The sequence below is a fragment of the Rhipicephalus microplus genome, chromosome 7, assembly GCF_043290135.1.
Source record: "Rhipicephalus microplus isolate Deutch F79 chromosome 7, USDA_Rmic, whole genome shotgun sequence".
NCBI lineage: Eukaryota > Metazoa > Arthropoda > Arachnida > Ixodida > Ixodidae > Rhipicephalus > Rhipicephalus microplus.
In genome coordinates, this window is record NC_134706.1 from 119,826,533 (window position 1) to 119,849,096 (window position 22,564).

At 45.1% G+C, this 22,564-nt stretch overlaps 1 protein-coding gene across 1 annotated transcript; it reads right to left on the minus strand.

Annotated features, from left to right (window-relative positions):
- Positions 1–365: 365 nt before the first annotated feature.
- LOC142767850 (protein disulfide-isomerase-like) lies at positions 366–21,857 on the minus strand. Its single transcript, XM_075870092.1, has 6 exons — positions 21,720–21,857; positions 21,511–21,519; positions 10,261–10,281; positions 7,426–7,872; positions 1,189–1,293; positions 366–425 (listed from the first exon to the last, which is right to left on the minus strand). The coding sequence occupies exons 1-6, from the start codon at positions 21,855–21,857 to the stop codon at positions 366–368; spliced, it is 780 nt and encodes a 259-aa protein (XP_075726207.1).
- Positions 21,858–22,564: the final 707 nt, after the last annotated feature.

Genomic DNA, 22,564 nt, shown 5'->3' on the forward strand with positions numbered 1-22,564 from the left:
AAAGTACCAGTCCTAAACTTCACTATTTGAAGGAAAAAAAGATAAACCTAGTTGCTTTTTGCTAGATATTACGGCTACGTGGCGTTAGCTGCCGCTCAATCTAAAGGGTACAGCCACATCAATCCATCCAGCCATCCATCCGCGATGCTATTGGCCGCGGCCGCTAGACCGGTGCGGTTACCAAGCGGCTGCATTCAACAAGTTGGATGCTTCCCCCCCAAAACTGCGACTTCTAACGGGCGTCAGTAATTGCAGAATAATGAGACCCGTTACTGTGCAGTATATTTAAAAATTGGTAAGTCCGATTCCTAATAAATCAGGGTAAATTGCAAACGGGAAGTTTCAATTTTTGTTTCACGAACCCTTTAGGGTTGCTTGCAAGTCGTGAAGTTTGAAAGCTCGATAGAGATCTGTATTGTCAGACCCTGCATGCGAGTTTGGAAGTCCTTGTGAGTCCCGATGAGTGCAGAGGTGCTGATTTCACAGTTAATCTGCCAGTTTCTCGACATCTTCTTCAAAAGCATATATGTCTTTTTGAATATGATTTAAAGTTTCTGTTTTGCTTGTTGTAGGGTAGTTTGTGTAGCTCAGTACAAGCACCAGGTGTTATTACTGCAAATTTGTCCTGCTGTCATATTGCAACAGTCCACTCGATGAGAGTTGGCAAGTTGTGCGTGATATTGCTTTGCTTGTTGGGTGATTTCGGCGGTGCTTGAGTTTTTTGTTATGTTTTTGTCATTGACACCTCTGGACTAGGCGGTGAAGTGCCTCCCAGGGATGAAGAAGATGGTTGTTCACCTTCAGAATTACCTCGCATAACCTAATTGGAGCTTCAGGTTGGTTGAGATGACTGAAAAGTTTTTGAGCCTAAGTATAGTGTCGCTGTTCTTGAATGGGGATCGAGATGTGTACTCTTGTAGCAACTTTGTGACGAGGAGTCAGTATTCCTATAATCCGAACTGTTGCGCTAACGCTAGCTATAACTGCATAATGCAAGTAATTTGATCATGAGCTATACTTGCCTAGTGAATCACAACAAAAACAGAAATGGGCTTTTTTTAGGTCCGTACTGCATGCGCCTCCATTGCAGATCACCGAAACACACACACAAAAAACACACACATCGTGCGTCATGTCACCACCACTGCGTATGCACAGACTAGCATATTGAAAAAGCCCACTACTCACTTGCTCCGTCAACTCCACAACCAGGGGCTGGCTGTTCATTGCGACAAATGTCCGAATCTTATCACAGGTGGGCTTCAATGTGAGAGTGTTTCTGCGCTCGTCAAACTGCGAAAGGAGAAGGAAGCGTCAGCATTCATTTTGGTGCAAACGTACGTTTCACAGGCAGACACGACTTATATTGAAGCCTTTCCATTAAATTAAGATGAAACTGTAGCGCATGAAACGAAGTCTGTGACAGAGTAGCTGTGAGTGCATGCACAGCATGTGGTAGTTTATTGCGTATTGCGGACGTGATTTAAGTGTACAAAACGAAAGTATAAATAAACCTGTGGCAATCGAATGTGGAACACAATGCATGCTGACAGCAGTTGCAAGTGATCATACCATCATGCGAGAGTGTAACGACTTGGTTATAGTGCCGACATCAAGTTATTTGCACTTGACTTGGAGCCGCACGTTTTAATCTGGTTCAGAAATGTCTACACCTATTTTAATCTCAGCCAAAAGTGTTAAAACTGCACTGCACAAGTAATATTCCATGCTGAGTGAATGGGCGCTGTGCAAGTGACAAGTTATGCATGATCCTCGCCATTTTTTTTTTTGTATGTCATGATTGTACTGAAAAGACATGCTGAAGAACTAGGGGTGCCGTTTGCAGATGCTGGTAGCCAACAATCAGGAGCAGACTACGAACCCTAATAGCCGAAAAGACCATAGTACAGCGAATGCTGCACAGTGACGCGCTGGCAGACCAACTCAGGGCTGTCTTGAGGACCCGTGTGGCGGCAGAGGGGCTTTGCCTCTCTGCCCCGACGTGGGAGCAGCCAGCTCAGTCCTGGACTGGTTCTCATAACCTTATTATAGTTATTCATACCATACCGTACTACCCAAAGCATTGGCCCATGCATTGAAACACCCTCAAGTCACCCTAAGTACAGCTGCAAATGACCGTATAGGAAAACGCAGCCGCGTTTCAAGCATACATAAAGTGTGTGGAGTCGAGGCACACCACGGCTTTCTTTGCGCAGACGTCAACCAATTTGGATTTTTTTTCACCCATGACAAGGGTTGAATGGGCGTTCTCTCAATACAAGGGAAGCATTGCCCAATTGCCGCCGGAGCAGCTGGATGCTGTCTAATATTTTTTTAATGTGAAGCTGCCTTTGCTCGCGGCTGTATCCTTCGACCGTCTCGGCGACTGTCCACACTCTCCCCCTCTCCTCGCATGAGCATGAAAAGGTGGGGTGGAGGAGGCGGCAGAGCACTGCCTCCGGTTTGTTTCTCCATTCCAATTTAATAAATGCCTTCATCCTCTTTCTAGAATCACACAACAACAACAAACATTTTTCTCTTCGCCGCACCGCAGCTGCGTGCCCGTATAGCGCGCGCTTGCTTCGTTGCACTCTTCGCGCTGCGCTGGGTGTTCACATTGCGGCACACACCCTCGCGGTAATACACACAAAGGAATAGAGGGAACATAAGCGATACGCAGCGTATTCACTCAGGATAGTTGGTATGGGGGCTAATTGGAACAGCCTGTCGGTAAATGATGCACTGCAAAGTTAAGAACGACAGAAAAAAACTGCACTAACACAGAGAAAGTGCGTCTAACTAAAATTATTGAAAAAAAGACAAAAAGAGGGTCGGGTAGTATACGAGGGAGAGAGCACTAAAAATAAGCCACGCACGATCTTACCGGGGTGCTATCTATGCCGTAAAACATAGCACCATGGTAGGATCGTGCATTTTTTGCTATCAGTGCCCTCTCTCTCGAGTGTCACCCCCCCTTTTTGTTTTGTTTTTCAGTAAACTTGGTTGTTTGAGGGGCTTTGTCAGTGTTAGTACACTTTTTTTCGTCCTTAACTTTTGTAGCGAATCCTTCACCTACAGCATATACACAAATGAACCCTACACGGAAACACACAAGTGGAAACAAGTTGAAAGAGAAGTGAACATCAGCGCTGCTTTTCATTCATAGATAATTTCCTTTTGTGCTAGATGGTATAATTTTTCTTTTAGTCATGAGTATGAGTACAACGAAGGAAAACGAAAGCTCGCGCTGGTTGGGCTTCCATTGAGAAGGGCTATAGAAGTTTCGAAACAGTTCTCAGGTTTTTTGTCGACACGATATACTAATGACCTAACGGCCTTCTTAACGTTTCGTATAGGCCCCGCCACGGTGGTCTAGTGGTTAAGGTACTCGGCTGCTGACCCGCAGGTCACGGGATCGAATCCCGGCTGTGGCGGCTGCATTTCTGATGGAGGCAGAAATGTTGTAAGCCCGTGTACTCAGATTTGCGTGCACGTTAAAGAACCCCAGGTGGTCTAAATATCCGGAGCCCTCCTTTACAGCGTCTCTCATAATCATATGGTGGCTTTGGGACGGAGATTCAGCAAGGAGAACTCAGCAGTCATGATTTTTAATGATAATGAAAGTAGTGAGCTTACAACACATTGGGTCACGCTAAAGATAAAGATATATACGAATATCTGGGCGTATGGATAAGCAATGAGGCAAAATATTCAAGCCCAAGCGCTTAGGATATGCCTTGGTTTACCCCGCTGCGCATAGACAGCTGAAACAATTGCCATTGCACAGGACTACTCAATCATGACGCACATCACTATTGTAACGATGCGTACGTACCTCAGGAAACATGCTAGGAATCCTTCCCACCACTTGGCAACCCTCGCTACTGAGAGGCCCCGCACGAAATTGAGTGCATTTGTCTGTTCTCATCGTGCGTCGTTTACGTCAGGTTTTACGCCTGCTGAGAAACTGGTGTATCCTCCGTGGTGCCTGACACTTCCACAAGCACGTGTTTCGATTCCAGGAATACAGAAAAAATCCAATTTGCCTTCATCAGCCCTAAACAATTGAGCTTGAGCCTTCTGCACGAAACGTACAACAACCACGTGCACTTATAAACCGATGGTTCAACCACAGCGTCTGGTTATGGTGGTGCGGTGGTGATTCCAGCTAGAGGAATCACTCTGCGAATCACTGTCACATGTCACTACGTCTACGGCGGCAGAACTTGCGGCTTTGCGTGGCGCCCTAGGGTACATCAAATCCAAAAGTCCGACTAAATGGGCTGTGTTTTCCCACTGAAAACCAGCCCTACAGAGCATGCAGTCAGTCCTTCGACGAGGTTGCCATGAACAATTAACTTACGAAGTTGTCAAGCTTGTTCACCACGTCACAGAAACAGGCCACGAGGTCAAGTTTCAGTGGCTTCCTGGCCATTGTGGGATCATTGGCAATGATTCCGCAGACAACGCGGCTCGCACATCGCACCAAGAAGAGCACACCCTTTCGATTCCTTTGTCAAGGACTGACGCTGCACAGCAACTTCGTCACCTGGCACGTAGTCTGAGTCTGCAGGAGTGGAACACCCCAGGCATAATACATACCAAATACACCCTCGACTGGAACTTCGACCTCCATCCGGACTTCGTCGACGTGAAGCTTCACTTCTTTGTCACCTTTGGTTGGGGGTTGCCTTCACAAAAGCATATAGAACCCTCATCGGATTGACCGATAACGCGGAATGCGACGTCTGCTGCACCAAAGAAGACATCAACCATCTGATATGCCATTGCCCTCGATTCGCCTCTGAAATACAGAAGCTTTCGGACGCATTGCGACAATTGGACGATCGACCACTCTCTGTGCAGATGCTACTGGAACACCGTCCTCGCCTTTCGTCGGCTCAAAAAGCAGTCAAAGCTGTCTTGTGCTTTTTGAGGACTACAGGCCTACGTGACCACCTTTAGCTTTTGTGTAGTGCCACCGCTGCATACGCGCCAGCCGATTGACTGACAATCCTCCTTTTTTTCTTTTTTCTCTCTCTCTTTGTCTTCTCTTTCCTCTCTCTCTCATCTTTATGCCCCCTTCCCATTCCCCCAGCGTAGGGTAGCAAACCGGGCATGTGCCTGGTTAACCTCCTTTCCTTCCATCTTGTTGTTTATCCCTCCCTCCCCCCCCCTCCAAGTACCTAAGGCAACACGAAATATACGTGACGTGTAAAGGTGACAGGAATGCAGCGGTGATGAAAAACATGGCACTGTGCAATTACAATGGGTATGGTGTTAGAGGAATATGGAAAAAGGTTTTGGTTCCTGGTTTAACGTTCGGCAATGTGGTCTTGTGCACGAGATCAGAAGTTCAAGCAAGATTAGAAATTAAGCAACGCGGAATAGGTAGGCTTGCCTTAGGAGCTTACGTGAATACACCAAATCAGGGAGTACTAGGTGATATTGGATGGACATCATTTAAGAGCAGGGAAGCTAGCAGCAAGATGAAATTTGAGAAGCGATTGACAGAAATGGGAAGGAGCGTTGAGCTAAGAAGGTACTCAGCTACTTGTACATGAAGAATGTCGATACGAAACGGAGGAAGCGAACCAGAAAATTGAGTGGTAAATACTTTGAAAGCAGCAGGGGGCCAAACCAAAAAGAATAATCGGTTAAGAAGAAGATGAAGAGAGCTGAGACCGATATGTGGAGAATTTGCATGATTAAGAAGTTCGCACTAGAGATCTATCAAACTATTAAGCAGGAAATTGCCAAGGAAAGGATCTATGATAACACTCGGGGTAGTTCTCTAGTGTTTGAGGCCAGGACAGCAGTATTGCGAACAAAGATATATCGGGCCAAATACGAAGGGGTTGACATGGTATGCACTGCGTGTGTAAAGGAAGAGGAAACTGCCGAACACTTCATAATGTTCTGTAAAGGGCTTCACCCTATAGTTCAGGATGATGGCGCAGAGTTTTTCAAAGCACTGGGTTTTTGGGACAGTGAGGGCAAAATAGACTTAAAGAGGGTAGAATTAACTAGAAGGAGGTTATCTGAATGGTGGCTAAAATCAAGGCACGAGTGAAAATTAAGCTCTTCACTGCAAAGTACAAATCCTCCACCTCACTATTTAAAGGAAAAAAATAAATCTAGTTTTTGGTTCATCAAGTATTACGGCTAGGTGGCGCCAGCCATCGCCCGATCTAAAGGGTACAGCCATATAAATCCACCCATTTATGTGTGCGCGTGCACACTGAGAAAGACGCGCATTCGAAGAAAACAAAGAAAAAAGTGCTCAAGGTCAGAAGGCACCCGTGTCTTTTTTATGTGGCCCTTCCATCCATCGCTGCTTAGCTTCTAGCGCTTTCGTCGGGACGAGAGAAAAATGAATTGAATTGCAGCATGCGACAAACCTTTGTAACTCCACTCGCACTGAATGCACTCTTAAAAATTTTCCGGCATTGGATTTGCGAGGCAATAAGCTCTTCGACTGAATACATTTAATGGTTAATTGAAAAAGTTTTAAAGCCCCTTTTAGAATGGATAGTGGTAAAGGAGGGGGGTGGGTTGGGGTTGGATATAGAAATAAAGACGTACATAAAGCACAGCACTTCGTTTTCAAAAGGCTACGAAATAGGAGGTGATGCAGGGATTCTAGAAGGTCCTCAAGTGTACCACAAATGACTAGTAGCTTTTTCAAAAAAAATGGCAGAATGAAAAGATAGAAGTTTGCGTTTCGACTGGCGGACTTATCTGCCCCAGGGCTAGAATAAAACTGTTTTGTTCTCGCCTTGAGGTAGACATGTCATTTTGTCGAAACGTCGGCTCAACGGAACGCCTGTTTACGGATTTTTTATATTAGCTGTTTGTAACTATCCATGATGAAACAGTTTGAAAACAGATGCAAAAAAGATATAATAGATGCCGCTGGTTAGCGTTTCTCTCAATCCACTCTATACACTTGCATGTGTATTCTAAGTTTGTCACAGACTATAAAACTAATTGATTGATTTGTGGGCTTTAACGTCCCAAAACCACGATATGATTATTAGAGAAGCCATTGTGGAGGGATCCGGAAATTTGGACCACCTGGGATTCTTTAACGTGTGCCCAAATCATAGCACACGGGCTTACAACATTTTCGCCTCCATCGGAAATGCAGCCGCCGCTACTGGGATGCAATCCCGCGACCTGCGGGTCAGCAGCCGAGTACCTTAGCCCCTAGACCACCACGGCTGGGGGACTATTAAATTAACGAATATTTGTAAAGAGCGGTAGGCGTTGTCGACGTATTTGTTAGGAAGCACTGGGCGGATCCTACGCGCCACGACGTCACTACAAGCGCCTCAGTAAGTCGATGGTACTTCCCATTGTTCACAAACATGGAGTAGGTCAAACTTGTGGTGAGCTACCAACGTCCACTGATACAGCACTGACCTTCTTGAAGAGCATCACTCCGTCCTTGCTGGCTGCAAGCTCCTTGTAGACGGCGTCTTCCGATGTGATGGCAAACGCGTGCCGGTCGATAGTATACGCAGCCTTGAGGAACTCTTTGGCCTCGAGGCTCGTCTGGTTTTTGAAGAAGCCCACGATTGTGACCTCCACGCTGTCCACGAAGATCCTCGCATCGTCCACAGTGCTGATTAGCTGAGCCGGTGGTTCAGTCTTCTTCTTAACCCACTGGATCATCTCCTCTATGGTATGGCTGCCCTTGTAGTAGACTGGATGTCCATTGCGGAAAAACGTGAGTGTTGGCAAGCCGCGCAGGTACTTCCAAGCGAGCAGGCCATCGAAACGGGCGTGCACCTTGGCCAGCTTTATGTACGAGCCTTCTTCCTCGAGCTGCTTGGCAGCCTTGGCAAATTTGGACGCCAGGGCCTCGCACTTGTTGGTACAGGAGAGGTCTGCAAAGACAGCCGAACAATTTCTCAAACACAAGGAAAGAGCGCAAAATTCGAACACTACACAGATTAGCGGAGTCCGAGGCTTTCACTTGCTATGGCCTCATCAGTTCTCGGGGACGTCATTTCAAAAGAACGGGCAGAACGGAGGATGGGCTCTCTGAAATGACCATTGCTACAAGCTTGTTAGTGTTCTCATGGCGAGTTACAAATCCTGCTTGAAACAGATGCGAAACATATGCCCGGATCTCAGTGCCTGGTGCCCGGTTCATGCGGTTTGCCATTTCCCAAAAGCGCCAGCAAAGCAAACAACTCCGTTATAGTGTGGTGACGTAGGCACTCAGAAAGGAGGATAAGAATAGGCCCAAGCTAGTCATGATGGTGTTCGTTATTCTCTGAGGGTGCTGGTTCTCTAAAGATAGCCAAACTACTTGCGGTGTTTTAAAAAAGTGATAAACAATGTCTTTCTAGTTATCTTCTGATCTATATTCATTCTTCCCACATGAAAGTCATCAAATATTATTCATAGTTTGACTTAACAAGAATAAATTTAATGTATTGAAGTCCTGTTCATTTAGCTTTCGCTCTGTAAGTTCAACTAACTTTGCCCTTCTTTCTTATTCTGACTAAATCAAACGCTTCATTGATTGAGGGTGCATCCACGGGTCAATTTTCTTAGATTTATGAAAGCCATTCGACACCACTTTTCATCTCATTTTGTCCAGGAAGCAAGACGCATACGGCATCACAGGTGCATCCCTCAAGTCACTAAACAGTTAGTTACCTGGTTATTAGAAAACATATTGCACACATGGCAGGTTCCTTTTCATCGACTGACACAATAAGTAAAGGATTCCCCGAGGCTCACTACTGGGTCCCTTATTTTTTTTTACGGTACAATAATGAACTTCCTGACATTATAAACAAGGCTCACTGCGTCCTATATGCTGACGATACAACGATTTCATTTGCTGATAATTGTGTTACCTGTGTCGCTGATAATATAAATGCCACACTTTGTAACGTGATCATGTGGTGTAAAAATCACCTAGTTATTAATTGAAAGAAATCTAAGTTTATGGTTTTTAGATCACTTCAATGCAAGGTAATTAATTTCCAATGATTACCATTGACTCTCATTTTATTAGTATCCCTGGCAGTGTATCATTTCTTGGTGTTCTACTCGATGTAAACCTTCAATTCAACCTTCAAGTTGCTCACGTTAGCTAAAAGAGAGCATTTGGCATTCGCGCATTACTTAAAGCTCACTCATATATCTCTCATAAAGCGCTCCTTTTTCTTTACTTCACTTTCATTCATTCTCATACCACTTACGGTATAGCTTTATGGTGTAATAGTTATCAGTACCATTTTTCATCCTTACAGCGTTTACAAAATAGAGCCCTTCGCGTTTTTTTAAACTGTGGTTGCCCCAGTAACATCACTTGCCTCCTCCATTGTAATAATATCTTAAATCTTAGAAACTTATTTAGATTTATTCTATACATGTTTCTGCATAAACACGAACACATAAGCTCTCAACCGATTTCATTGAATATGAACATTTAGTTAATACTAACACTCCATGGTTTGCGGCCAACAAACACTTCCTGCTACCTATGATTCATACCAACTACGGTAAATCATCTTCACACTTCTGTGGCATCTTATTATGGAACTCTTTACCCTCATCGCTAAAATGTAAAATTTCTTTGATTGCATTTAAAAATTCATTAGAGCATTTTTTGATAAATATGCGAAGTTCTTTCATTTAGGTGTACCAATTTTATTGCTATATATTGTACCAATGAAGTGTGCTTCAGTGCCATGTTGTTTCATTTTTTTATTTTAGTTTAGGCCTTCATTGATTTTTCAGTTGTTTCAGTGTGGTGGTGCTATTATACTTACTCATTATATGCTGTGTTTTCGTTTTTCTGGTATCTGGCCTATTTCCTTTCAAATTTGTTTTTTTTATGTTCTACTGCTGCTTTCACTTGTCTTATTCAATTGTAACCATAACCGAGGGCTCTTAGCAGCCGCGAAATTTGGGGCCCTCATCAGAATACTTGATACTTTGAGTTAAGTTTTTGCCTTAATAAAGCTCATTGATTGATGGATTGATTCACCATAATAAATTGTTTAATCATCATCATCAGCAGCAGCAGCATGTTTATGCCCACTGCAGGGCAAAGGCCTCTCCCAGAATCCGCCAATCAAGCCGGTCCCGTTCTTTCCGTTGCCACGTTATTCCTGCGAACTTTCTAATCTCATCTGTCCACCTAACTTTCTGTCTCCCTTTCGTGTGTTTACCTTTTTTGAAAATCCATTCAGTATCCTTTAGAGACCAGCGGTTATCCTGCCTTTGTGCTACGTGCCCGCCCCATGTCGATTTCTTCTTCTTGATATCAACTATGAAGTCCTTCACCCCGGTTTGATCTCTGACCCACTCTGACCTCTTTTTGTCTCTTAAGGTTACACCTATTATTGTCCTTTTCAACGCTCGCTGTGTCGCCCTCAATTCAAGCTTAACCTTCTTTGTAACCCACCGGGTTTCTGCTCCTTAGGAAAGTTCTGGCAAGATGTAGCTTTTATAAACCTTCTTCTAGAGTTAGTGGCAGATTATCATTCATGACTTCAGAATGCTTGCCGAACGTGATCCACGCTATCCTAATTCTTCTAGGTATTTCAGTCTCAATGTTAGGCTCCGTACTTACTACCTGACCTAATTATATACACATTCTTTACAGCTTTCAGCGTCTCTCCACCTACCGCAAAGTGCTCTTTTCTGCCGAGACTGTTGTACACTACTGTTGTTTTGTGCATATTAATTTAAGGCCCACTTTTGTGCTTTGAGTGTCCAGTTCTGTAATCATGAGCTGTAATTCGTCCTCTGATGTTACTTATCAAGGCAATGTTATCTGCGAATCACTCGTTAATAAGATACTCTCTAATAACTCCTACCCCTAACTCTTCCCGATCTAGGGTCCTGAAAATGTCCTGTAAACACGCGGTGAATAGCATCGGAGAGATCGTGTCTCCCTGCCTTACACCCTTCTTTATTCTGTTTTTTTTTTCGCTTTCTTTATGGAGAACTATAGCGGCTGTGGATCCACCGTAGATTTTTTCCAGTATGTTTATGTAGCGTTTTTTGATGTCCGTATTCCGTAGTGCCTGCATTATTGTTGAGGTCTTGACTGAGTCAAACGTGTTCTCGTGTTCTATCAATACTATGTATAAGGATAGGTTATATTTCGCTCATTTGTTTATTACCTGATGGATAGTAATAATATGGTCTATAGTGAAGTAGCCTGTATCAAATCCTGCGCTTTCCTATGTTTAAGCAACACAAATGTCGCCCGAGTTCTATTAGCTGATATTTTAATAAATAATTGGTAGAGAATGCACAGTAAGCTGACTGGCCTGTAATTTTTCAGGGCCTTGGCATCTCCTTTCTCATTAATTAGGATGATGTTGGTGTTCTTCCAAGATTATGGTACTCTTTTCGTCAAGAGACACTTCTTATATACGGTGGCCAGTTTTCTAACACAATTTCTCCGCCATCTTTCAGGAGGTCCACTGTTATCCTCATCAACGGTTTTGCCTCTTTGCAATCCTTCTAGGGTTTTCCTTACTTCCCCTGGCGTTACTGGTAGAAAGTCGAATTCCTCTCGGCTAATATTCTTTCTAATGATAGTATCCTGGCTGTTTTGGCTTCAATACAGCTCTCTGTAGAACTCCTCTGCCACCTCAACTATCCTATCTATATTATGACATTGCCTCTTTTGTTCCTTAATGCATAAATTTTATTTTTACCCTAGTACAAGTTTGCCTACGCAGCTTTCAACCTTCTGCCGCTATTTACAGAATGCTAATTACTGTCGATATTATACCTTCTGACGTCAGCTACCTTACGCCTATTGGTTAGCTTTGAAAGCTCCACTAGCTCAATTTTGTCGGTAACATTTGAGGCTTTCACGGTCTGTCATCTCTTGACAAGATCGTTCGTCTCCTGAGATAGTTTCCCTCTGTCCTATTCAGTCACTGTACCTTTGACTTCAATTGTACACTCTTGGTAGACGAAGAAGGTGCTTAACAGCGCAAACGACAAAAGGGGATAGAATTCCGCGCTTTGTTCTCGTCTCTTCTATCCCCTCCTGTCGTTTGTGCTGTTAAGCACCTTCTTCGTGTACCGTGCAGCACCAACCGGCCCAATCAAGCACTTTGTTAATGTACAGTCTTTGATGATACTAGTAAGATTAACCTTTATTGCGTCACTGTTACGTTAGTTACCTCGTTTAGTGCCTTGAATATATTCTGAAGCGAAACTCCTAATTGCCGTACTTTCGCTCTCACTGCTAGTTCATTACTTGAATTCTTGCGTATCATGAAGTTCTTTTCTTTGCTTTTTTTTAAACCTAGGAGAATATGAGCTGTTACCATTTTCTGATCACTGCATCAGATCTTGCCAACTACTTCCACATCCTGTACAGCACGTGGGTGTGCGCACAGAATGAAGTCTGTCTTATTTTTAGTTTCGCCATCAGGACTTCACCACATCCTTTACGGTTAGCTCGTTTTCTGAAGAAGATGTTCAAGACCCTTAAGTTATTACGTTCGTCGAACTCTACTTACAACTCCTCTGTGGCATTTCTACAGCTGATGCCATATTACCCCACTTCATGATCTTTGGCCTGTTTCGTTCCAACTTTGGCGTTAAAATCGCCTATCAGAATAGTATACTGTGACTTACTTTATTATTGGCTGACTATATATATACGTCTCCATAGAAGCGTTCAACCAAATTATCATCATGGCTCGATATAGGCGCGTAGGTCTGTACATTACGATCATCTTAAACCTTTTCCGAAACTTAATTATGATACTTGCCACCCTCTCACGGAATGCTATAGTATTCCTCTATGTTTTCAGCAATGATCTTGTGTATAAGGATCCCCACCGTTAGTTCTTTTCTGTCAAATAATTCATGGTAGCCTAGGACGTGTCCGTTTTTCAGCACTGTATAAGCTTCACGTTTCATCTTAACTTCGCTGAGCCATATTATATCCCATTGAACAAACTCTGATTCCTCGAATAGGACAGCTGTACTTTTTCACTAGACAGCGTTCTAGCGTTGAAACTAGCCAAATTTAGATTGCATGCGGCCCCGCCGTGGTAGTCTAGTGGCTACACTGTAAACAGAAATAAGCCGAGATGGGAGTAAATGACCTTGTCCTCTAGCGCACGCCCAGATGGGAGTTTTAAAAAACCGTCCGGAGGGAGTAAAAAATTTACTCCCCATCAGTAGGGGGTTTTTGCATGGTGCCAGGGGGGTTTTTATTTACATCCATTGGGGAGCTTTTTCAGGTCAGTATGGGAGTAAATTTTTTGCATCGACAAAGAAAAAAATTACGTCAGCAGCCGTACCATGCGCAAGTGTAACTTTAATTACATAACATTTAATGCGCACAACAACGATTACAGTACACAAACATTATCACAACGTTCACGTTATATCACAACACTCGCACTCACCACAGCTTGCCACACGCAGTACACACCTACCATATAGTCACCGGTGTATATATGCACCACATTTTTACCTCCCATGTAGCCCTGGTGAAAGCCTTTTTTCGCTATTAATTAGGCAATAAATACGCATGGCGTAAGCACGAACTTGCGGTGGTCTGATTTAAGCACTTCAAGACACATGCCTTTTATCCTAAGCCTGCCTAATATTTATTATTTTTTTACTATAGCGAAAAAGTTTCATCAGTTGACGCTCTGTCGTACGGGCTGAATTTGCATTAGCAGTACTGTTTGTGGACCCGTAAAATGCATGGAATCATACACAAAGTGCGCGCGGCCTTGAATGAACACATTAACGAGGCACATTTAGCAGCTCCAGCGATGAACCGAGGTAGACCGCCGCTACCGCGTTCGACGACTAGGCCTCACTCACGAGTACGGCACGGTGATTCGATGAATGACAGCTGGCGATCACAAAATGCTTGCTGATGTGCAGTTTACGTCTCGTTTTTCCCATGCACAGAAATAGGTGTCCGCTATCCACGCAGTTTAAGCTACGGAGCGATAGACTTAAACGAATGAGACGGTTCGCAGTCGCTGTTCCCGTTGCTCGCATGCATTGCATGTATAGCTCGCAGAGCTCGCCACGGCGGCCGGTGCGCAGTGCGAGCTCGATACGATGCCGGCTTGATACCGACGCCATAGCGAGGCCTTCCTACCGCTTAGATGTTGCAGCCGGTGAAATACCGGTGACACTCCGAGAAGCTACTATCGGCGGAGACGGGGTGAGCGCGTCGCCGGCGCAACTCTCAGACTGGTTGCCGGCCAGTCTGCCGTAGTCGAGCGAAGCCTACTTCGAAACACTTCGAAGTTTTACGGTGCAATCGCTGACGATCGTACTCCGCCTCGTTCGGCGCTCGCCTTGTAGTTAGTCATTGACAGCTGCGGTCGCAAGGCGCAGAAGACTGTTATACATCCCAGCAGCCTTCATTTTTTGTGAAACACATTCTTTGCATCGCCGGTGGTCGGTGCTAGCTCGTAGCGCTTGCCGCGGTGGCCGGCGCGCAGTGCGAGTTCGATACGATGCCGGCTTGATACCGACGGCATAGCGAGGCCTTCTTACCACTTAGATGTTACAGCCGCGATGAAATACCGGTGACACTCCGAGAAGCCACTATCGGCGGAGACGGGGCGAGCGCGTCGCCGGCGCAACTCTCAGACCGGTTGCCGACCAGCCTGCCGTAGTCGAGCGAAGCCTACTTCAGACCACTTTGAAGTTTCTGATGGTGAAACTCCAGGAGTAGCCGCTGACGATCGTAACAGCTTACTTTTGCTACCATTAATTTATTCTTCGAAGTTTTTTGTTACTCGGCCCTTTGAAGCGCGGCATTCACGACGTTTCGTTGAGGAATCAGACCGATGTGCAGCGTGGTTTAACGGTGCGAAATATATTGAAATGTTCCCAGTAAATACCAACCAGTCGTTACTATTCTTCGGTGCACTTATAATATCGTTGCCTGTTGACAGATGCTTACACGGTTAGCCACACAAAGCACATGTGTTTCACACCGACGTGCAAATATATGCCCGTACACACACATACACACACACAAACACACGCACACGCACACACACACACACGTCACGCCCAAAGAGGGTTTTTAAAGCTCCTATAGGGAGTTTGTAACCACGTGACCTGAAACTCCCTGGGGAGTTTAACAAGGTCATGTCGTTCATAAACTCTGTGATTAAGGAGGGGGCGTTTTACGATGACATGTGCCGAGTTCACTCCCTCCCATGGAGTAAATAATTGGGGCAGGGGAGTTTTGTGGGCTTATGTGCTGGAGAAACTCCCATCTCGGCTAACTTTTGCTTACAGTGTAAGGCACTCGGCTGCTGACTCGCAGGGCGCCGGTTCGAATCCCGGCTGCGGCGGCTGCATTTCCGATGGAGGCGGAAATGTTGTAGGTCCGTGTGCTCAGATTTGGGTGCACGTTAAAGAACCCCAGGTGGTCTAAATTTCCAGAGCCCTCCACTACGGCGTCTCTCATAATCATATAGTGGTTTTGGGACGTTAAACCCCATATATCAATCAATCAATCAGATTGCAATGGTGGCCTGTCTGGACCCAGAGATTCTTTAGTGCCAACCGCTGGCACGCGTATGCTCGCGTCTACGCGTCAAAAGCGTCAAATGCGCCTCTCGGCGTCGGCGTCGGAGGGGCATACGCGAGGAGGCACGAGGGATAAAAGCCGGGCTTGATATTTTTGCCAACACCTCCTCTAGGAAGATGCGTGCCGCATGAGCAGAAAAACAGCTGCCACATCCTTTCCCTTTTTTATTTTAAAATGTTCTCGGTCGCTAGCGTTACCTGTGGCGGACGGTGCAACAACGCAACACTATGCATAGCCTCCGAAACAGTGATGCACAGTTGCAGGTCTCGAACAACTCTCGACTGACGCGCCCCTATGGGCCGTAGATGAAAAACGCTTAACTGGTACCGCCCATCGCCGTGATGATATTAGTCGGTCGCAAGCGCCACCGCGCGGAGCTTGTTTAAAACTGAAGACAGTAGCGCGAGCCATTCCTCAGGCATCTATCTAGAGGAGGCGTTGTTTTTGCACGCGTACGCTACGTCAACACGCGTACAGCGGCGCCAACCAACCAGGAGCCGCGTGCCAACCAACCAGAGGCCGCGATGACTCCGAATGCTGTGCCTAACGGCCGCCGCTTTGAAGGCACAGCCGAGTGCTGAAAGCAAGCATGGAAACTACTCCAGACGTTCCTAAATTTCCGCTTCGTAATCTAGAACGACAACGAAACGACGAGCGACTGCGAGTGCTACGAGCGTGACGTGGTTTCGTTCCGAGTTCGAGCGACGCCGACAAATCCAGCGAAGGCTGGCCGGCTATGCTAGCGCCGGTCCCGTGTGCGATCGTCGGCCGAGCGGAAGGAGCATGTCGGTGTTCTTGTGCTTTGATCTGTCACTTTCTGTGCTAAAAACGAGTGTAAACAGACTTCGGATGTTCTAAGGTTTGAGCGTGAGCCGTCGCCTACCGCGGAGGCAATTCAGATCGTTGTCATCTGCATCCAGCGCAGGCCTCTACCATCTAGTTTGTATGAACCAGCACATGCGAGGAACATCGGCTGAAAAAACTCTACGGTAGTTTCCGTCAGAACATAGACACCATATACGACGCCCGAAATATCACGCAGTTCATACGGAGGAGTTTTTATCTGCACTGTGTTTCCAACATCGGTATTCATCATCGCTGAAAGTGAACCTCGCACTAGCCAACACATTTCTGTGATGTGAAAACGTAGGTACTTATAAAATGTAGTCGTGATTTGTACGACGCTGAAACATTCGTTGGCTTCGTTGCAAATCATTTTCGTGTGTTGCCAAGCTAATAACAAGCGTGCGCTCATTGGTAGCAGTGTGAGGTGACTTCGTGTCGGGTACCAACAACGCTGAAACATTCAGCTGTCAGCGGTCTCAATTCCATTCACGTACAAGACAGAAACTCGAGCGTGCGTTGCTCTAGTGATCGAAAAAGAAAATTGCATGATTAGGTGCTGCTGGTATTGCCTGCTATTTCACTTCTCGCTTCTTCTGCTTATTTGCCACGCTCAGTAGCACATGCGTTGTTTGGAGGCATTCTAAAACACACATTCTTACTTTGTAGTTCATTCTGATACTCGTAGCTTTAGGCATACAATGGAGCTTCTCCGTCGTTTTACAGTTTACCATAACATAATGTGCGTTCTGTTCACAGCTTGACAGATAACTGAAAACCTTGTGAGAAGCACCTGATTTGAAATCAGCTGCACGATGACACGATAGTTGGAAGAGAAGATCACATGTATGCACAGAATGAATGAAGGTGCACTAGTATGGTACTGCACTTTGTATAGAAGAATTGCAAAAAGTACCTCATGTGACTTATGAGACCTTTCATAGCTGTGCATGTATTTATCTGTTCCTCCAGACTGTAGTAAGCTGAAGATATTTTTTGATGGTTCCGAACATTGAATATTTGTATGTGTTTCCAAGGAGTCCTTCATTTCTGTTCAGTTTTTTAGTATATGCATTAACTTGAATTTTATGTATATGCATGAGCTTAAGCATATTCAGTTTAGTTCTGTTGGAAAACTTGCCAAAACTTCTGTACGGTGCTCTGGTGCAATCCTATGATCGTTATCTGTCCCATCAAAAATTTGTGGCATGCTTTATTGCATTCTAGGGTATTTTGACCATTAATGACATGTGAAAGCCGCAGTGCTTGGCTGTTCTCAAAACCATTGTCTGTCTCATCAAGAAGTGTCAGATGCATTTTGTAGATGTTAAAGGATATTTATACTACCAGCAAAGTGCTGAAGTCTTAGACACAGCACTGATCTGCAATCACCATCCAGCTTAGAAGTCATTTGTAGAGCTCTCTAACACAATCAAATAAAGTTATCAAACACTGAATTGATCTACTTGGTTTGACTCCTAATACAAGTGTGTCTGACTTTTTGGACGCACTTGTATTATAATAATGTCCTATTTTTCTCATTTATTACAGGGGTGCACTCAAGGGTAGTGATCTTTGTTTACCTTGGCACACTTAATGTGATATTACTGTTTAAATCTTTTCATTTTGTATATATGTACGGCACTTTTGCAGTAGCCACACATTGAGCTGCCGTATTTGAAAATAAATAAATATACCTTCCGAAAGTATTCCACGCTGTGCTCGGTTCCAATCTGGTCACTAATATCTGTTGCATCATGATGTGTCAGGTGTGTTTTATTGCATTGGAGAACATTTTGGCTGCCTTGCATGAAGGGTTCAGATACAGTATTATGACCGATATCTGTGACTTCATGAAGAGTTGGGCGTCATTTGTCGTTTTAGAGAATACTTTGACTAAAGACAACGTTGAGAAATGTTCCATACAGGGTTGAGTTCCAATATTATGACCGATATCTGTGACTTCATGAACAGTTGGGTGTCGTCTGTCGTTTTAGAGAATACTTTGACTAAAGGCAACGTCCAGAAGTCTTGCATCAAGGTTTCAGTTCTATATTATGACCAATATCTGTGACTTCATGAACACTTGGGGGTCATTTGTCGTTTTAGAGAATAATTTGACTAAAGACAACGTCCAGAAGTCTTCCATACAGGGGTCAGTTGCAATATTATGACCGATATCTGTCACATCATGAAGTGTCATGCACAGTTAGTAGCATTAGAGCACACTTCGACTATGGAAAATGCCCGAAAGCATTCTACGCAGTATTTGGTTCCTATCTTATGGCCAATATCTGTTGTATCAATAAGAACAAGGTGTGCTTTGTTGCAATAGTAAATATTTCGAACACACACATCAGCCGAAAGCCTGCTACTGTGGCCTCAATTGTAGTGTTATGACTTACTTAAATCTGTCAGATCATGAAGTTGCAGGCGTGATTATTAAGTTGACTGATATAAAATATGTTGTGTAAATATACTGAAGGTACCAGCATATTCAAGATATTGTTAGTAACTTTGGTAGTCAGGTATAGAAATCCGGTGGTTTGTAAACCTGATCAGGAGCGCAGCCGCCGCCTCATTCACCGCAGAGAGGAGGGGGGGGGAGAGCTCAATGTCAACTCCATATATTAAGATAATAGAAAGGGGGCGCTAAGTCAGCCCTGGGGAGGGGCACTGGGACAAACTTTTGCCCCCCCCCCCCCTCTTTAAGGCGAACTCTGCACATGCCTATGATAGACATTCAGTATGCTAGACGCGAATGTTCATTCGCGGGAGCGGCGCACGCACCGATGTTGATTTCTGGTGCATATCGCTGTAGTTACTTTGGGCACTGAAATGTCTATTACTTCTAAAGTAGTCTAAACTGTGGTACGTGAAGCACTATCAATTTTTTAACTTGTTCTCATATCGTCTAAAACATATAAACCCGCTCCAGTTAAGAACGCGCTGTTCTGTGCTGAAGTTGGACAGTTCTAAGCCAAAAGGCCAAGAAACATTGTGCATCGGCTTTGAACGCGTGGGCGTTAACGCGGTTGACGCGTGTCAATGGCTGCGCGCCCTTTTCCTCCACAGGCGCGACTAGACTCTTTTGACAAGTAGGCGCGTGCATACGCGTGCCAGTGGTTGGCACTTTAGCACCCTCCGCTGCGTCGTAGATCTGACCGCCGCTCCGGATAGTTGCTTCGCAGCCGCTGGTATGTGAGCGTCAAGGGTTGACTGCTGTAGTCATGAGAGGTAGTGGCCAAGTACTGCACCAGGGTGACAAATCCTGCTCTGGTGTGGAAGTGCATTACTTGCAGGTGGTCGCCAGTGAGGCCACACCCTAGTCCTCTTTTTTCTTCAAACGATTCCCTTATCCCGCGTTTTAATGAATATACAATTGAGAATGGCCCGGCATCTTCTTTCTAACCGAAGTTTGTCATTCCATACTAAGGTGTGGCGGTATCTCCTAGCAGGGGTTCTGTTGCACTTTCTTAGCACCGTTGAACACCACCTGACCGCACATCAGCTCTCAGCTTCATCTGACTCGCAGCTCCCATGGCCTTACTTTTTTACCTGTCTGAAAAAAAAAAAACACCCACAGACCACCTCGCGCGCTTTTCAACTTCTGGCCTTGCGATCTCCGGCCGGCTTAGTTCCCTGGATGATCACTATTTTACGCATTTATTTTCTCCTAACTTCTTCAATCTCGCCCAAGTTTGACATTGTTGGTTTCAAATTGCCCGCAAGGTCGGAGGTTTTGTGATTTCAAGGGGTAGCACTTCTACTTTGCCGTTACCTGTCAACTGACGAGTTGCACGCGCCTGTGTTTCGAACTAACCCGGCTGCTTCTATATCAATAGGGAATTTTAAAATACCGTTTGTAAGTGCTGCGGGCGTAGCGGGCGCCATATGAGATTTAGAATAGCGTTTCCCAGGCTGCGAACAGGAAGGCACGATCGCAGCGACACCGTAGCCTTGAAACATGTGCTTGCGGCCACATGCGGGCCGTCATTACCGCATGCGATTTCGCATTTTTGCGTGCGGTCCGCGAACGCGGACTCGCGTTACGACACCTGCGCAGTGGCTGCGACCGCACCGCAAAGGCTCGCGGTGCGCTATTCTAAAGCTCTCTGTTGTTACGTTTAGCAAGTACGTCGCGGGCGGTTGGAGTGCGTGAAAGTTAAACGTTAGAAAGTTCTTACTACTAAACAATAGGCAGGGGCTGCCTTTCAGGCTGTATCCTATTTTGTTGGTGTTTTGGAGTAGTAATTAAAACTCAGGCAATTGGATAAAAAAGTAGAGAGGGGCCCTCAGTCGGGAGTCAAATATACATAATAGTGATTAGATCTACGGTTAGCCTAATATTGGTAAATGATAGATGATGAAGAGGTAAGGAGTGAAATAATGTAGTTCTAGAAATTGGCGGAAGGTAGGAAACTTCGTACCAAAAAAATGACATGTTTGCATCACTCACAAACAGTTAAGTACATTTTACATTTGTTTCGCAAGAGAATTACTTGGCCATTTCAGACTCTGCACATTTTTGGATACCGGGCACTGAGCCCTCTTCTCTATTTTCTTTCATGGTGAGGTTAGGAAATATTGAACTAGTAGTTACGGTTCTGGTCTCTATGGTTGCATTGCATTAGATTGGATGATGCTCGAATGACAGGCGTTTAGCGCATTCTAACTTTCTTGCTAAAATTACCGGTATCGAGAAAACTCCGAGGCTGGTTTGCTAATTTGACAGAGCCTAGCGCTATTACAACAAATTTATTGGTTTTGTTTAGGTATGGGCTGAATTAGGGATTTGTATCATATTGGCCCAATTGGCGCAGCTGTTGCACGCCTGCTGAGATTTCGCGACAGCGCATTGCAGGCAACGGTCAAAGCAGATAAGTGGCCAGCGAAGATCAGCCATACGTTTCAATGTCGAGCAAGAAGCTGTGATCATGGCTCCCCGAGGCGGTTAGATTAAATTTCTACGGCATGACGAAGGCCAACTACAAGCTGTCTCTGTAGGAGCCATCCTTATTCTTTGAACTGTTACATCTACTTAAATGGACGAAAATGCCATTTGCTTGACCGATCACAAATTTACACTGGCTTTCTTTAAAAAAACCAACACGTGAGCTCACAACCTACGCTCTATGCTCACCGAACGATGGGACGTTTTGTTCAGTAGTGCTGTAAGCAGCAGCCGCGCAGCGTAGGCAAATCGATGGCAATTTTCTTTTTATTTTGTTCTGTTGACACGGAAATTAGAATGAGAGATAGAATCCCCGTACTCACCGAGCATGGCGAACACGTGCTTGTGCTCCTTAATGGCCGCATCGAAGTTGCTGTCGTTGAGGACGAGTACACGGTCCTCGATATCGTAGTCAACGCAGTTTGCCACCGTTAAGCAGCACAGTAGGCCGATTAACTTAATAGAAAACATGATTCCTCTTCGTGCCGTTTCTACGAACTGTACAAGCGAACTGGTTAGCAACGCACCGCAGAACCCACCACGTGTGCCGCAGTGCGACAACACACGAAGGTCAGCGTAGGAATGTGCCCCCTAACCACGTGACCTCATTCACGCCAATGACATTTCAAGACAAGCTCGACGACTCTATGCGCCGTGGTGTCGCGCTGCTGGGCTGGGGTCTTTCCAAGTATGCGTTCACATCCTACCTTTCTGCATGGCAGCCTTCCTTAGCTGTTCGCCACAGTTACCAACGCTTTTCCTCTTCGTGAGTTGGAACCTCTTTTTCTCCCTTTTTTCTATCATGCTTCTTTGTCATATCTCTCCCTGTCTCTTTTATCTCCCTGGACGACAAGCACTATTTCAGTTTTTTTTTCTACTTCACACTGATGTCAGAATTGTGAGACTCACTCACAATCTTGACCTCTGCGTGGCGAGTTTGCGCTTCATGATGGTGGTAGCCTGCCCTTTTGCGAAGGGGGAATGTACTCAGTGTGTTGGCCTCAAGGGAAAAAACCAATAAATAGGAAAAACCACACGCGAAGAAGGAAGGAGACACACAGAGCAGCAGTGATCCTTGCGAGCGCTCTGACCACTAAAAAAACTTTTTCATATACTTTTTTAACGAAAAGAGGGGACGTCTCTATTATGGACTGGCACAGGAGCAGAAGGGCTGAGTT

Excerpts from the sequence above, each read along its gene's own strand:
- LOC142767850 (XM_075870092.1), bottom strand. The coding sequence starts at position 21,857 with ATGTTTTCTATTAAGTTAATCGGCCTACTGTGCTGCTTAACGGTGGCA. Across the intron at positions 7,873-10,260 it reads AATCGACATGGGGCGGGCAC|TGCGAGGCCCTGGCGTCCAA; the intron begins GTAGCACAAAGG and ends TGTACCAACAAG. Across the intron at positions 1,294-7,425 it reads GAGTGATGCTCTTCAAGAAG|TTTGACGAGCGCAGAAACAC; the intron begins GTCAGTGCTGTA and ends CTCCTTTCGCAG.